Source organism: Impatiens glandulifera, chromosome 2 (genome assembly GCF_907164915.1).
Source record: "Impatiens glandulifera chromosome 2, dImpGla2.1, whole genome shotgun sequence".
Lineage (NCBI taxonomy): Eukaryota > Viridiplantae > Streptophyta > Magnoliopsida > Ericales > Balsaminaceae > Impatiens > Impatiens glandulifera.
The window spans coordinates 24,760,682-24,778,153 of record NC_061863.1 but is presented as its reverse complement, the minus strand read 5'-3'; the positions used below and the strand labels follow the sequence as shown (position 1 = coordinate 24,778,153).

At 38.3% G+C, this 17,472-nt stretch overlaps 1 protein-coding gene across 1 annotated transcript; it reads right to left on the bottom strand.

The window, feature by feature from the left end:
- Window positions 1–4,911: 4,911 nt before the first annotated feature.
- On the bottom strand, window positions 4,912–8,640 carry LOC124926435 (RGG repeats nuclear RNA binding protein A-like). The gene is made up of 7 exons (XM_047466662.1): window positions 8,285–8,640; window positions 7,562–7,883; window positions 7,390–7,455; window positions 6,893–7,031; window positions 5,985–6,143; window positions 5,841–5,897; window positions 4,912–5,362 (listed from the first exon to the last, which is right to left on the bottom strand). The coding sequence occupies exons 1-7, from the start codon at window positions 8,451–8,453 to the stop codon at window positions 5,174–5,176; spliced, it is 1,101 nt and encodes a 366-aa protein (XP_047322618.1). The 5' UTR covers window positions 8,454–8,640; the 3' UTR covers window positions 4,912–5,173.
- Window positions 8,641–17,472: the final 8,832 nt, after the last annotated feature.

Below are 17,472 nucleotides of genomic sequence, written 5' to 3'. Positions count from 1 at the left end.
GTACGCAAGAGAAGCCATATCAAACTCCACATGACAATTATCAGTTTTTAATTTGGCCATAATATTCATCTTTATGTGTTATGTGCACGCACCGTGGTCTGCTTCTAGAAAAACAGCACACAAGGCATTGGCGATGCTTGGGTGTCTATCGGATACGAAGACGAGATTATCAACTAACTCAATTGCTTATCTTAGTTTTTGCATAAAATAAGTCCAAGAGTTATTATTCTCTGAATCAACAACGCCGAATGCGACAAGATATAGTTGCTCATTCGCATCCAATGCAATAACCACGAATAGTTGATCTCCCACCTAGTGCTTAAGAAAACTGACATCAACGCACAATACAGTACGTCAAAAGGCTTTGAAACCCCTAATTGAGAGGCCTAAGGACATGAACATATACTTGAAGTGGCCGAGCTCGTCTATCTGGATGTCCGTTATGGTACCCGGATTATTCTTCTCCAACATGTAAAGGTATGATAGTAATTTTTCATAGGAATCCTCTACCGTTTCTCGCGCCGCCATTAAAACCATTTGCCTTGCCCTCCAAGCCTTATTATAAGTCAAATATATCCCATAAGTTGACTTCATGTCTTCAATTATTTTCTTAGGCAAGTGGTTACGGTGATGGTCCATGTACTTATTCTTCATGCACTGCCCAATAACCCATGCTAGTGTTTGCATTTTTTTCTCTGGCCTCGACAAAACTGAGCATGAGTGTTGTTGGTCGAATTTCCGGATCTCAAACATCTCAGATAATTTACCTTTCACAGCACGCAATCTCCACTTGCATGTCTCATCCAAATATTTCACATACCAAAGATGTTTTCTTGACTTCTCCACTTTGAATTCAAAATGATTAGTCATCGCATATTTATATAGCATTAGTTATAGTTCTTTTTTATTTTCAAACAACGCACTGACTTCCAATACGGTTTCAGTAGTTAATGTCATCGCAAATAAGGGGTATGTCGGTGATATGTCTGTCGGGTCTGTCGGAGGTGTACCCAATGATGATCTTCTTGCACTAGATGGTGTACCCATTGATGATCTTCTTGCACTAGTTGGTGTACCAATTGATGCTCTTCTTACACTAGTTGGTGTACCCATTGATGATCTTCTTGCACTAGTTGGTGTATGTATTGATGTAAATATTGATGCTCTTGCACTAGTAGTAGCATGTAAGTCCTGAGTAAGTGGGGTGTGAGGTAAAGAGTTATCTCCGGCTTCATTACTTTCAACAAAGACATCCAAGGGTACAACTTTTGGTACAATTTTTTGAGTAAGTGGTGGTAGTATACTTTCTTGAGTTGGGTATGTAAGTAGTGGTATCTTTTCTTTAATAAATGATGACTTCTCTACTATAGAGACACACAATGGTGACACAGTTCGACCCAAAATCAAGCGTGATAAATATGTGTTCAAATCCTCATCTTCATCAATAAAAACAGGTTTAGGATTTGTGATATTCGGAATATCATACTTGACTTGCAGTACTAAATCATATGTAGATTTCTGCACGTTAAGTCTATCATAGAGTTTATCAACTAATTCGGCATACTGGGTACTTTGGGGGTAAATCCAATGTTTTGATTGAAGAGACATTAAAATACAATATTCCATCAGCATCAAATTTTCACTCTCCATTATAGAAAACGAAAACTCCGGCTACAATAAAAAACATGATTTAGAAACGGAATAATTAATACTGTGAAATGGAAGGCCTTCGCGAAACGGGAAGGCCTTCACGAAACGGGAAGGACTTATCGAAACGGGAAGGCCTTCGCGAAACGGGAAGGACTTTTCGAAACGGGAAGGCCTTCGCGAAACGGGAAGGCCTTCGCAAAACAGGAAGGACTTCTCGAAATGGGAAGGCCTTCGTAAAACGGGAAGGCCTTCGCGAAACAGGAAGGCCTTCGCGAAACGGGAAATGTCATCGGATAAAACCCTAAACAACACAGTGATTCGAAGATGCATAAACAAACAACAATAAACTTGAAGTATCATATGATAAACGTACCAAGTGGAACAGTGTTCGTGCTCGTCGTGGAGCTCATTGTCTGTATCGCCGCCGATCGTCGTCGCCGCAACCGGCCAGTTTAGAGAGAAGGAGGAGAAGAGCGGGAAGAGAGAGAAGGAGAATAAAAGAAATGAAAAAAGTGCGAGGTTATATTAAATAGTAAGGGTATTCTGGTCTTTTCACACTATTATACTCCGCGTAACGCGAAGTCCCTTTGCGTTACGCGAAAAAGGTAATTTCGTCCAAAAAAATTAAAGTGGTCACAAAATCAATATAAATTAGCCCGTGACCACGGAGGCAGATACCTCCATGTTTAGGGTCATTTCGTCAAATTTTCCGATAATCAAACTAAGAATTAAATAGCCATAAAAATTAAATTATAATTTGAAAGTTTCGTGAAAGTTCAAGTTTCTTTTTAAACATTTAACATATTTTTTTATCATGATTTAAACGAAGAAGGGATTTGACCGACTTCAGACTTATTACAATATTTCTCTCCCTCTCTCTCTCTTAATCTTGGCTGTTACAGGTATACTCTCGAGATGAACAACGAAAAAGTAGAAGTAGAAGAAGATCCTTATGGGTATATGCTTGATGAATGTAGAATCAGTTCCTCTCAGGAATTGTACCTCCAGACTTGCCCTTTCGCTGGCGAATCTGAGGTAATCTCCGAATACGATGATGGCTTCGATCTTACACCGTATCCGACAGACGATGATACAGACGATGATACGCGGCTAGAAAGAATTCTAATGGTCTCTCCTCCAGAAAGCCCTAAAGATAATGAGGTTTTCCAGACCCCTCCCGAGGGTTCTATTGACGACAGTTCGCAGGAGAAGGAACCGGCACCAGCTCGGAGAGTCGAAGGCGGAGATGGCTATGAGTATGTCGATATGGACGAAACAGAGGTTTCTAGCGTTGTTAGCCAGAAGAGTAAGGAAGTATGTCTGGGACTAGAGAAATTACCGGTGGCATCTATTGGTCGGAAAGTGAATGTGAAAGGGAGAAAGGAAAAGGGTACTCCGGTGAACCCAGAAAATAAGAGCATGAAGGCCCTTCTGGATACTTTACAAATGTATGATGGTGAGGATGATGGTGCTTCTGATTCTGATGAAGAAGTTGATCTCTTGGAGACTGCTAAGAAACTAGGCATGACCTTTCCCCGCCCCAGGTGGTCGCCACTGGAGGGAGAGGGATTTGATGATTAGTTCACCCCGGCTGGATTTTCTACCCATCTTCAATCATCGGCAGCTTGTCATTTTATTTTCTTGTCCTTTTTGTGTTGCTCGTATCTAGTGTTTTCTATCATTTTGTGTTGGGATTTTGTTTTGAAACACTAGATACTTTCTGAATGATAACTTAGGATGACTTCTATTTTGAAAAGGTAAAATGGTTATGGTTATTTATGTAAGGATAAGAATAGAACCAATTTCATTTACTAAACGAGCTTAGAGCGAGTGAAGCTTGAAATTCTTTGTCTTCCCCACTTTTTATCACCCTTCACATAGTCCGTCCTCTATTCTCATACTAGGGAGGAAGAGCACCTACCCCTGAACCACCTCTCGGGGCCCCTTGATGACTGAACTGACTTAGGGAAGGGACAATCTCTTTCGAAGTATGCTTCATGGTCACTTATTCGTCCTGACCAAATAGTATTATCTATCTCTCAGTCATTCTTTTCTCGCTAATCACCCCTTCTCAACCAGCCCCGTCCGTTTGCTTATATACAAAATTTATATTGCTGGACCAACCACTGCTCCTGCTTATGCACCCTACCACGGATACTACTAAAAGAGACTAGCTTTTCCAACTTTCCTAACTGTGATAACGGGTGTACTTCCCGGCATTCAAGGCTCGGCCCCGGCTGGCATCCCTGTTCTTTCCGGGTACACAAGTTAGGGCTTGCTTTAGGGCTGAGCTCTTGGTGAATCTACCTTTGAACACTTTCATAACTTTCTCTATCCTTTTGTAAACTAGTTTGAATCCTGTGGTGTGCGAAAGACCTATGATCTTGTCATAAGAGATAAGACCATGAATTCGGGTTGTATTGTATCCAACCCGAGGCTTTCTTTTCGACCTTAAAACATACTTATTAGAAGAATAATAAGAAATTATGATTAGATGATGTTGGTTGTGTTGATGGAGAAAGAAAGATGCAGAAAACTATTCACCTAAAAATAAGTATTTGTTCAATATTAGTTTGAGCTTGTGGCACAATAGAGAAGACAGTCTTTTTGGTGAGTATTGCTAATTTGATTGTTAATAAAGAAAAAAATTAAGAGTGATTTTACGCCATATCCAACCTATAACCTATTTATTGTATAAGTTGCATCATATCCAAGCATAATGTTAAGGTATTACATGTTTATTATAATTCAATGAAAACTTTTCACTTAAAAATGAACTAATACATAATATTCAAACAGAGTTACCACAAAAAAAAAATGTTTATTTTGATTTCATGAAATAAGACGAGAACAAAAACATAATGTAGTATGTGTTTGACCGAGTTGAGTGAAGATATCGATCCCAATAACAAATAGTTGGTAATGCATGGCACTGGGAAAATATTCAAGTTGACCCATATCTCTGAGTTGAAACACCTCACTCAAATGCAAGATTATAGTTGAAATGTAAACTATCAAAAAGAAACCACCATTATCTACACAAAACTTTTCACTAAATGTTTCTTTGTAATTCAAAAAAATCAAGTCCTAACAACTTTCTTTTTGAATACCCAAAAGCATTATTAACCAAGATCAATCAAAACTCATCTTAATGAATAATTGTTACCTATGAATCAATGAGCATTTCAAATCCCACCACCGGAGATAAACAAGTATAGCCTAAGAAACAACATTAAATTTATGGAGAATCCAAAAATGTTATTGATCAAACTTGAAAGTCATAATTGAGTGAAACCTAACAATCATTGTTAAAATATACCAAAGTAACATAATAATAAAACATAAATAATCTTAGGGTAGTAGTAGGGGGGAGCACATAATTTTCTCTCCAGACTGACTAACTTTGATACACAAGACGCCATTATTAGTCCTCCTATGGTTATAATCATAATATTCCAAATAGGAAAGAAGAGAAAAAATTGCAAATGTGACTGGAGAAAAAATTGAGAACCCAACAACCGATTTATTTTCCACCTAGCGATGGGAAATTAGCCTCATTAATGGAAGGAGCAGCAGCAAAAGTTTCCACATTGTACCCTCCTCCACCATAACCAGGTCTCGAGCCACCACGCCCACGACCTCCTCTGCCACGACCACGACCATAATATGCTTCCCCTTCAGCAGGCTTCAGAAACTCATTTATGCTAACAGACTGCATTAGGTAAACAAGGGATATTTCAAACAAAAAAAAATGATATACAATTTAGGGCTAATCAGAAGATTGACATGTGGCCTCTGCTAAGAGGAGTTTAGCTGACCCTTCCCTTAATAAGGTAATTTAATGTTTACAATTAGGTAAGATAAAGGATATTTTAGTCATTTAACCTAAATAACCCCAAATAGTCATTTTTTTAATGTGTTTCATACCATGAGATACTGAATCAAGGAAATACTAGCCAATGTTGTGTGATAAACATCACTGATCAAGGAAATACTGGAAAAGTTATGAAAACATATGAAGAAAGAAAATTATTCAAGAAGGGACATTTTTTCCATGAAAATTTGTAGAACAGAAAAGAAATTTGATAAAATTGGATAACATTATTGAATGTAAGAAGAAGGTAAACATGATAATCAGCTAGGATAACAATTAAGTGATAACAAAAGAAATATGTATAATATTGTCATACTTTTTTGGCTCTTTCCTCCTTTTCAGTAACATCTTTACGCTTATCCTTTTCAGAACCCTATAAATTAGAAAGATAAACCACAAATTAGAGAGAATATGTTATAAAATAGAACTCTATATTTAAACAGAAAAAGAGATAATTCACCAATTTCACAAAAATCTCTGCATCAGTTTTCTTGCTTGACAATAGCTGCATGGATTCAAACTCTTTGTCAATTGGAACCTTCCTTTCCTCAGTCTTTGATGCCTGCAAAGCCTTCCTCTTTTCTTCAAGTACCTTTTCATACTCTTCAAGAGTCATCTCCTATAAAAAAATGCAACGTCCAAGCATCAGCTGACAAGAACCTAATGCGACAATAGATATGATTGGCTATGAGAGTCAAACTTAAGTTTTTTAGCAAAAATAAGAGTAAAATCTGTAGAAGAATAACTGACAATATCATTCACAAGAATAAGATACTCGTCACAATTCTCAGATAAACTAAGAGTTTGTTTTTTTCACATATGAGGGATTTTTTTCCTTGAGGAGGACTAACCCAACATCCCATCCCAACAGAGTCATGATCACCACTTCAAATAAGGTGCTTTAAGTACGAATTAAACATGAGACCTTAGCCTCTTGGTCCACTCTTATCATTTGAGCTACTCTGAGTTGGTGATTAACAACACAGCTTGTTAGAACACTTTGAAAAAAAAAAGTTCTTTATCTGTAACTATAAGTGCAGACACATCTTGTTTCAAATGTGATCCCATCTGGATCCACACCCCGATAAGAAATCTGACAGAAATTTCCAGATGAAACCATCCGTCAAATTTTCACAGAATATATAGTACAGTTATGAAATCCTAGAGATGGCTCAATGATCCAGTAGCAGATATATGAGTTAATATGTGTTCTAAAGTTAAAAATATCATAAAAAATTGATAAAGGAAAATGATGGGAATATTTTTATGTATAGTAGTAGCAGATAGAAAATTGGTAAAAATTACCCCCATAAGCTTACAGCATACTTATGCAGGTATTTTCAATAATGATGATTCAACTAAGAATACCTTATCCTCAGGCTCGGGCTCCTTTTCTTCCGACTCTTTTTCAGTATTCTCTTTCTTAGCATCCCCAGACACTTCCTGTTCTACTTGTTTATCAGTTTCCACAGTCTTCTCATTTTCATTGACAGGCTCTTGAACCTCCCTGGATTCATGATATGATTATGCTCTTAGATATCAATTAGAAGCTCCAATGATGACAGACCAGCACACTTGGGCATTGTTGTATCTTAGTTATTTCCAAATAATTTTGTTTGATGAAGGTTAATTGGGTAAAAAAACATTAAGGATAATACATATATATTGAAATTCTTTTCTAAAAAGAGGGTAGTTTGGTATTCCGGTTGATGATTTGAATAATATGATTGAAGAGTAGATTGTTGATTGTACATTGAGTTAATTTGAAATAATCTCAAATTACCCACATCAAACAAGGCCTTGTTATCTCTACGATAATATTGAAATTAAAGACTGTTATAAATATTAAAGGCACAAGTGCTCACTGAACAACTTCATCTGTTTGAGTTCCCCAATTTCCACGGCCACCACCATCACGTTTAGTTTCATTTCTGTAAAGCATGTAAATTATAAATACTTCCAATATATTTGCAATAACAAAGATCAGCAAACTAAAACACAAATAACAGAATAATTTAAAATTGAAAAAGAACATACCCATGTCCAGTGCCACTGCGGCGGTCATAAGTTCGTCGAGGCCTTTCACCCTCTGGAGCATCATTATCGTTAAAGCCACCACGGCGTCCACCATAACCACCACGGTTATCTGCACGAGGCCCTCCATAACCACCACGCCTTTCAAAGGTCTTTCCACCATCTCCATCTTCTGCACGTCTGTTATATCCTCCAGTAGCCACATTATTGCCACTTAAGGAGTTCCCATTGTTGACTGGTTCTCTACTGAATCCACCTTCACGTCCCCCACGACGCCCAAATCCACGACCTCCACCACGTGAAGCTTCGTTTCTGGCACCTCTTACTATTCAAATCCAAATGAGAAATTTTCAAATTAATCATCAAGTGAATCAAGTAACTGAAAATTTTAAATGACTCATTACAAGAAAAAAGTGTATACTATGGATAGAAACAAGAAAAGACACAATATGTAAGTAAGAAACTATGAATGCCACAATCCCAAACAACAGGTAGAACATTATATCATTGACTATGGATAGAAGAAGCTCTTTGTTCATATTCTCCACAAATTATTAACAACTACCTTGATAAAAATCATATCTAAAAAACAATAATAGAACACAAAATTGAAATTAGGGAACATAATTTACAATCTTTTCTCAGCCGGAAGAGCATTATTGATTTATAAAACAAACACCCAGATAAGTATAATTCACTCGATTCGATTCAGAAAGATCTATTTACCGGCTTCGGCAGGAGGAAGGGGCTTTGAGGGAAGCTTCGCCGGCTGGAGCGGGGCTGGAGCTGGAGCCTTCTTCAAGGTGGGAGCAACCTTCTGCAGAGCGGCGATTAGAAGGGTTGGATCCTCGTTGTCATCATAAGCAAGAAGATCAAAGGGGTTTACGGTGGCCATTTTTTATGGGTAGATATGTAAAAGGATGCAAAGCTAAAGAGGTTAAGTTATAGAGACAACCGTAGAAGACTATTGCCCAGTTAACTCCATGGTTAGATTGAGAAAAATAACTTATAATCGATATGAAGTGAGAGACAAAGAACTGTGAGCACTGAAAACCCTAGCCGGAGGAGTGGCAAAGACGAAAAAATAAGCTTAACCCTAATCTTAAGAACCTTACTTGACCGTATTTACTGCTTGCGGATGCACCGTAACACGGGTAGGCTGTCCAACAAAGCGGATAGGTTGTTGGGATTATTATTATTTATTTTATTTCACATAAAATAATATATCCTTATTTTTAAGGCAATGTTCGATTTCTGAATTATTTAAATAATTAAAAAAAAAATCAAACCTCATTTCATGGGAAATTTGACCAATGACTAAAAATGGGTAAATGCCCTAATGACCGACGCATAATTTTAATTGCGTCGGTGATCATTTTATATTTTTTTACGAAAATACTCAATCGCGTTACGCGATGGGAAAGATCGTCACGCGATGAAAAAATGTGTGAAAAGTCTAGAATACCCTTACTATTTAATATAACTTCGGCATTTTTTTCATTTCTCTTCTCCTCCTTCTCTCTCTTCCTGCTCTTCTCATTCTTCTATCTAAACGGCGGCGAATTTCGACGGACACCACCATGAGCATGACGAGCACGAGCACTGTGGCAACTGGTACTCTCGATCTGTTCGTTGGTTTTATTGTTTATTTAAATGCATGCATATGAGTTTATCTTGTCGATGATGATGTTTGCAGATGACGATGTTCTAATTCGGTTCCGTTTCAAGGAAGATTTATGTGATTCTCGCGATGGGGTTTCTCGCGAAGGGACATCCCTTCGTAATGGGGCTTCTCGTGAAGGAACTTCCCTTTTCGCAATGGGCCGTCTCGTGAAGGGCACAATCATCTCGTGAAGGGAACAATCGTCTCGCGAAGGGCACGATCGTCTCGCGAAGGGCACGATCGTTTCGCGAAGAAGCAAACTCAATCAAAACTCATCTTAATGAATAATTGCATGACTTCAATAATATTATTTATCCATTCATATTTTCTATTGCAACTGAAGTATCCGTTTTCTATAATGGAGAGTGAAAATTTGCTGCTGATGGTATAATGTATTTTCATGCAACTTCAATCAAAACTTTGGATTTACCCCAAAATACTACGTTTGTCGAATTGGTTGATATCCTCTATGATGGACTTAACGTGCAAAAATCTACATATGATTTAGTGCTTCAAGTCAAGTATGATGTTCCGCGTATCACAAATCACCCCCTTCTTGTTATTGATTGAGATCAGGATGTGAGCACATATTTATCAAGATTGATTTCAGGTCACACTATGTCACCACTGTGTGTCTCTGAGTAGAGAAGACACCGCTTACTCAAGAAAAGATACCACTACTTACATACTCAACTCAAGAAAGTATACTACCACTACCATTTACTCAAAAAAATCTACCATTTACTCAAAAAAGTATACCAGGAGTTGTACCCTCGCATGATGTCTTTGAAAGTCAAAATGAAGCAGGAGAAGAAAACTTTTTGCCTCATTATGAGATATTTACTCAGGACTTGAATGTTATCTAGTGCCACACAAACAACTGCACCCACGCCTCAATGAACACCAATACCTACACCATATACTCCAAGGGCCTCATTTCTATCGACAAACCGATCATCAATACCTACACCATTTAGTGCAAGAGTATCAATGGATACACTATCGACAAACCCGACAGACCCATCACCGACAGACCGCTCATTTGGGATGGCATTAAGTAGTGAAACTGTATTGGAAGTTGATGCGTTGTTTGATAATAAAAAAGAACTTCAACTAAGGTTATATAAATATGCGATGACTAATTATTTTGAATTCAAAGTGGAGAAGTCAAGAAAACATCTTTGGTATGTGAAATGTTTGGATGAGACATGCAAGTGGAGATTGCGGGCTGTGAAAGATAAATTATCTAAGATGTTTGAGATTCAAAAATTTGACCAACAACACTAATGCTTAGTTTTGTCGAGGCTAGAGAAAATAATGCAAACACCAGCATGGGTTATTGGGCAGTGAATGAAGAGTTAGTACATGGACCATCACCATGACCACTTGCCTAAGAAAATAATTGAAGACATGCAGACAAGTTATGGGATACATTTGAGTTATAATAAGCTTGGAGGTCAAGGGAAAGGGCTTTAATGGCGGTGCGAGGAACGGTAGAAGATTATTATAGAAAATTGTCATCATACCTTTACATGTTGGAGAAGAAGAATCCGAGTACCATAACAGACATCCAGACATACGAGCTCAACCACTTCAGGTATATGTTCATGTCCCTAGGCCTATCAATAAGGGGTTTCAAAGCTTTTTTCCGTCATGTGTTGTGCGTTGATGCCAGTTTTCTTAAGCACGCAAGGTGGGAGGTTAACTATTGGTGGCTATTGCATTGGATGCGAATGAGCAATTATATCCTATTGTATTCGGCGTTGTTGATTCAGAGAATAATAACTCCTGAAATTATTTAATGCAAAAACTGAGAGATGCAATTGAATTATTTGATGATCTCGTCTTCGTATCTGATAAATACCCAAGCATCGCCAATGCCTTGTGTGTAGGTTTTTCCGAAGCAGACCACGGTGCGTGCACATATCACATAAAGATGAATATCATGGCCAAATTCAAAACTAATAACTGTCACTCGGAGTTTGATTTGGCTTTTCGTGCATACACAGTCTCCAACTTTAATCGCTTTTTTGACAAGATCAGGGTTAAGGATCAAAGGATTACTGCCTATTTGGACAATGCCTAACTATTTAAGATTCATAATGCAACATTGGTTTAATGATAGAAGAGAAAAAACGTTCAACCACCAAGAACGTTTATCTCCAACTTATGAAAAGTTATTACATGAGGAATTTGAGAAGGCCAGATTCTATACCGTATCCCCGCTTAACCGATTCGAGTTTTATGTGCATTAAATGAATCCCATTTTAAAGTCAATTTGAAAGACATGCACTGCACTTGTAGGGTATTTGAAGTATCTGGTCTTCCGTGTACGCATGCACTGACTACTGCTTGTGACTGGAATTTGGTTTCTTATGACTTCTGCTCTAAGTATTATTCAACTCACATGTTCAATCTATTTAACCAATTATTTAATCATTCCATTTTTCTTTCTCACAGGTATTACACAACTGAATCTTGGTTGAATGCATATGCGGAGACATGTTATCCTGTTAGTGATGAAGACAATTGGGATGTTCCCGAAATTATCAAACAACGCGTGTGCATAAAACCACTTGTTAAGGTTAAGAAAGGGCAACCAAAAACAAAACACGTATGTCATCCCAAGGTGAGGTCCGTAAAGTCCCAAGACAATGCAGCTCATATGCTGGTCTAGGACATAATTGAGAAACATGCAAAGTAGTGATACTTGCACCATATACTACAAGAGTATCATTATCTCAGCAGCATGAGTCATCATCTTAGCAGCACGAGCCATCATCTCTGCAGTATGAGCCTTTAGCTTGAACCATTTATTGTAACTCATTATAGTGTACTATATTTTTAAGATTGTGGTGGTTTGTGATAAGTTGTAATGTTCTTATGTTGGTGTTCTTACGTTGATAATTGAATAGACTAAAATTATACACAAGTTTATTCATTAACAAACTAGTGCATTTCTTAAACGCCAATGTTCAAACTAAAGTTAAAGTATAAAGTTAAAGTTTAAAATTAATGTTAATGTTACACTTCTTTTTATGTTTCTTTTCTTTATAAATAGAGGTAAAGTTTTTATTACACATACACACAATGAATTTATATTGAAAGTTATCTTCATGTATGAATAACAGGCAAGGAATGATACTCAATTTAGTATCCTTCCTTATTGCAATTCAGACTTGAAGTTTCTTTACACGCAATAGTTTTACATTGAAGGTTATCTTCAAGTCTGAAGTGCATGCAATGAAGAATACTCAATTTAGTATCCTTCCTTACTGCACTTCAGTCTTGAAGTTTCACTTACGCATACACGAAATGAAGGTTTTCACTTTAAAGTATCTTCCAATTAACCATTTTTTGGGTATGTTTTAGATGTAAAGTTCATGTTCATTTCTTTGGTATGTTATCCTGTCTGAATCTTGGTATGTTTTAGATCTAAAGAAAATATAGGCTCAATTCGCGAGAAAGGACTTCCGATCGTGAGACGATTAGTCCCTTCGCGAGACGATCAGTCCCATCGCGAGACGATCAGTCCCATCGCAAGATGCTAATTCCCTTTGTTTAGTCTCTTCACGAGACGTTATGTACCTTCGCTAGATGATTAGTCCATTCGCGAGACGTTAAGTCCCTTTGTTAGACGTTAAGACCCTTCTCTAGACGTTAAGTCCCTTCGCTAGACGTTAAGTCCCTTAGCTAGACGTTAAGTCCCTTCATTAGAACAATTATCCTATGTAATGAATACAAAATAAGCCAAAATACAAAATATACAAAATCTACTTCAAGTTCTCTCCAAACATTCAGATAGTACAAAATATTAACATTACATTAACTTTACAAAATACAATAACTATAGTTCTATAATTTAAAGGAATAACTTGACTGCCAACTTCTTTCTCCAAAAATCCATTTTATTTGATGTCACATTCTATACACCTTTGTTAGTAGTCAAGTATTCCATATACATTAACATGAAGACACCACAATCCACACTCTGGCTTGCTCTAGGGACTTCCCACTCTTAGCTGCATTGGTTGCTTTCAGGTGTGGATGTCTTCTGTATGTCATGGGCTTTAAGGTTATCTTAGGAAACCTTCTTTGCTCAGGAGGATAGGTTCCCTTTACAAGCAAATACAGAATCATTTCACATAATGGATTCAAGAATGGATCAAGATTCTTAAAAAGATAAGAATTGCAGTCATATACGTCAATGCGCCACTATTGTAGATGAGCAACGCACAATATCCAGTGCTTGTTAATCAGGTTCACATGCACATATACATCGTCTATTGATTTCCATTCAGGCATGTATCTATGTTCAACACCCTAGTAATACTCAAAAAATTCTAAGATGTTATAAGATTCAGGATCTTTACGAAAAGTATCGTACTCTCGCCTGAGCTTATCTCCGAGTAAGAAATCCCCTATTGCTACTTTATTCTTATAAGTCTTTGGATATTTTACAATCCTTTTTCTCAACAGGTGACAGCATGCGTCAATTTCCTACACAATGGGAAAACATTCAGTATTTATATCAAAGAACCTTAATGATGAATAACATTACTGATGAATTGCACGACTTACCATATCTTGAAGCCAGGTGAACCTTGTTAGAATTCTACGAAAGATGTCCTTTCCTACTTCGTAAGTATTGAGATCTTTATTTTCTTTGTCGGTATCTGGATCTTTCATCCATTGTTGTATTTGATCCAGCAGATGATCTTCAAATTTTTGAAGGGGATTGACTATTATTGAATCATTTGTCTTTGACAGTTTTCCCGAAGGATTGGAGAACGAGTGATCTATCTTCGGCTTCCTCATTCTCTTATTTCGCCCAAATGTTACTTTTGGAGAAGTATTGTATACTTTGAAATCATCATCATCTTCATCCTTCTTCTTCTTCTTCTCAATCTCTTGTCGCATAATTTTGCTAAGCACCATTTCATCTTTCTTCTTCTTGTCCACATCCTCTTTCACATTCTCCTCATCCTCCTTCACATTCACCTCATTTTCCTTCACATTCACATTCTCTTCATTCTCCATCTCCATCTCCATCTCCTCATTCACCTTCTCTTCGCTTCGCTTTATTCCCTTCGCTTCATCTTTATTCTCCTTCTCCATCTCCATCTCCATCTCCTCATTCACCTTCTCTTCACTTCGCTTCGCTTTATTCCCTTCACTTCATCTTTATTCTCCTTCTCCATCTCCATCTCCTCATTCACCTTCTCTTCATTCTCCATCTCCTCATTCATCATCTTTTTCTTCTCATCTTCACCTTCATTCGTCTTCCTCCCTTGCAAAATGGAAAAACATTTTGGTTAGTCTATAATTGTTCCATCGCGAGAAGGGGACTTGCCCATCGCAAGAAGGGGACTTGCCAATCTCAAGAAGGGGACTTGCCCATCGCGAGAAGGGGACTTGCACATCTCAAGAAGGGGACTTGCCCATCGCGTGACAATTACCCTTTGATAGACAATTTTACATGTCATGAAGATAATCATCTCGCGATGGGTAAAATCTTCGCCTTGCGAAGGACAACTTGTCAAATTTCAATATCTACCTCATCCTCCTTCTTCTTCTTCTCCTCCTTTCTCTTCTTCTTCTCCTCCATATTATCTAATTTGGCTAATAATATGGCCATTTTTGATTGAATTTGGCTAATAACTGTTCGAACATACTAATAACTAACTTTTTCATATAAGCATAATGATTTTCTTGAGTTTCTTTGATGGTGATTTTCATCTCTTTGAACTCCTCCTTCAGATTTGTTTTTCAACTCTTTTAGCTCCTCCTTCAACTCATCACATTTACATCCAACAATAGGTGCTGGAGGTGTTGCAGGACTTGACGTTGTGGTGGGGGGACTAAGAATGTTAGGGGGACTAGATTTTAGATCATAAGCAAACTTTCTCTTCAGGTTGGCTTCTTTGAGAGTAGTATCTACATTTTCAACCTTTCTCTTCTTGGTGGCAGGTTTGGGAGTAAGTTCTTTAGGTTATTTAGGTTCTTCATCTTCATCTTCATCTTCATCTTCATCTTCACCTTCACCTTCACCTTCACCTTCACCTTCACCTTCACCTTCACCTTCACCTTCACCTTCACCTTCACCTTCACCTTCACCTTCACCTTCACCTTCACCTTCACCTTCACCTTCACCTTCACCTTCACCTTCACCTTCACCTTCACCTTCACCTTCACCTTCACCTTCACCTTCACCTTCACCTTCACCTTCACCTTCACCTTCACCTTCACCTTCACCTTCACCTTCACCTTCACCTTCACCTTCACCTTCACCTTCACCTTCACCTTCACCTTCACCTTCACCTTCACCTTCACCTTCACCTTCACCTTCACCTTCACCTTCACCTTCACCTTCACCTTCACCTTCACCTTCACCTTCACCTTCACCTTCACCTTCACCTTCACCTTCACCTTCACCTTCACCTTCACCTTCACCTTCACCTTCACCTTCACCTTCACCTTCACCTTCACCTTCACCTTCACCTTCACCTTCACCTTCACCTTCACCTTCACCTTCACCTTCACCTTCACCTTCACCTTCACCTTCACCTTCACCTTCACCTTCACCTTCACCTTCACCTTCACCTTCACCTTCACCTTCACCTTCACCTTCACCTTCACCTTCACCTTCACCTTCACCTTCACCTTCACCTTCACCTTCACCTTCACCTTCACCTTCACCTTCACCTTCACCTTCACCTTCACCTTCACCTTCACCTTCACCTTCACCTTCACCTTCACCTTTACCTTCACCTTCACCTTCACCTTCACCTTCACCTTCAACTTCAACTTCAACTTCACCTTCAACTTCAATTTCAACTTCAACTTCAACTTCAACTTCAACTTCAACTTCAACTTCAACTTTAACTTCACCTTCACCTTCACCTTCACCTTCACCTTCACCTTCACCTTCACCTTCACCTTCACCTTCACCTTCACCTTCACCTTCACCTTCAACTTCAACTTCAACTTCAACTTCACCTTCAACTTCAACTTCAACTTCACCTTCACCTTCAATTTCAACTTCAACTTCAACTTCAACTTCAACTTCAACTTCAACTTCAACTTCAACTTCACCTTCACCTTCACCTTCACCTTCACCTTCACCTTCACCTTCACCTTCACCTTCACCTTCACCTTCACCTTCACCTTCACCTTCACCTTCACCTTCACCTTCACCTTCACCTTCACCTTCACCTTCACCTTCACCTTCACCTTCACCTTCACCTTCACCTTCACCTTCACCTTCACCTTCACCTTCACCTTCATCTTCACGGCTAGATCTTTTCCCATTTGTAAATCCCTCAAACAAATCATTAGCTAAAATGTCTATTTGTTCAAAGTCCACCCCACTGTATAAGCTCTTCTCTATGGAGAACTCTTCCATCTCATTCAGATTCGTGGTGTGAAGGACAATCTTTATCTCCTACAAGGTATTCTTCTTGTTGGAATGATAGACTAACAACCTTGGGCGTAGAGGCTCATTAAGCTCCTTCCTACTGGTAAATTTAGGGACAAAGTTTTTGATGACCTCATATGTCCACACTTGAAATGCTAGTGCGAACCCATAAACGTTATAAGCAAAAGGATCACTAATAAATCTCTTCTCATTCTTCTTAAAATACTTGGAACTAAGACGTTTCATGTTTTTGTTCAGACCCTTTAGGGTGGTTCTAAAGGAGACCTTCCCCCATGGAAATCGTAAGAAAGTTTCCACGTCTTCCACCATGTGGAGGATTTTGACAAATACAATCCTCCTTGGGTCAAATACAAATAGGTACTGGCAAATTAGGCATACCAGTCCCATCTTCCACGCATCTTCCTTATCAGTGCATGACATAAAACGAGACTCAAACTCGTTCATTCGTACAATTAATTTCCCTTTAAAATATTTCATCAAGAGAGGTGGACAACCTCGACATTCATCTTCTTCTTCGTTCACCACAGGAAATCTGTCGAAGTTAAGGCTGTAACTAAGGCATACTCCTTCATACCAAATACTAGTTCCTGCCCATTCACCATGAATGTAATCTCCTTCGAGTTTGAGCTTACCCTCCTTAGCAACATTTGATGGACTATTGTTCCTAAGAATAGCAAACCTGGGGCTGTGAATAAAATTTTGAATTGGGTATTCAAAACCCTCTCCAAAAGATCCATTGTATCGAACTTGTTAGCTATCTTCTTGAGGTAGTGGGCACTTTTTCATGAAATCCTACCAGAAAACTCATGAACG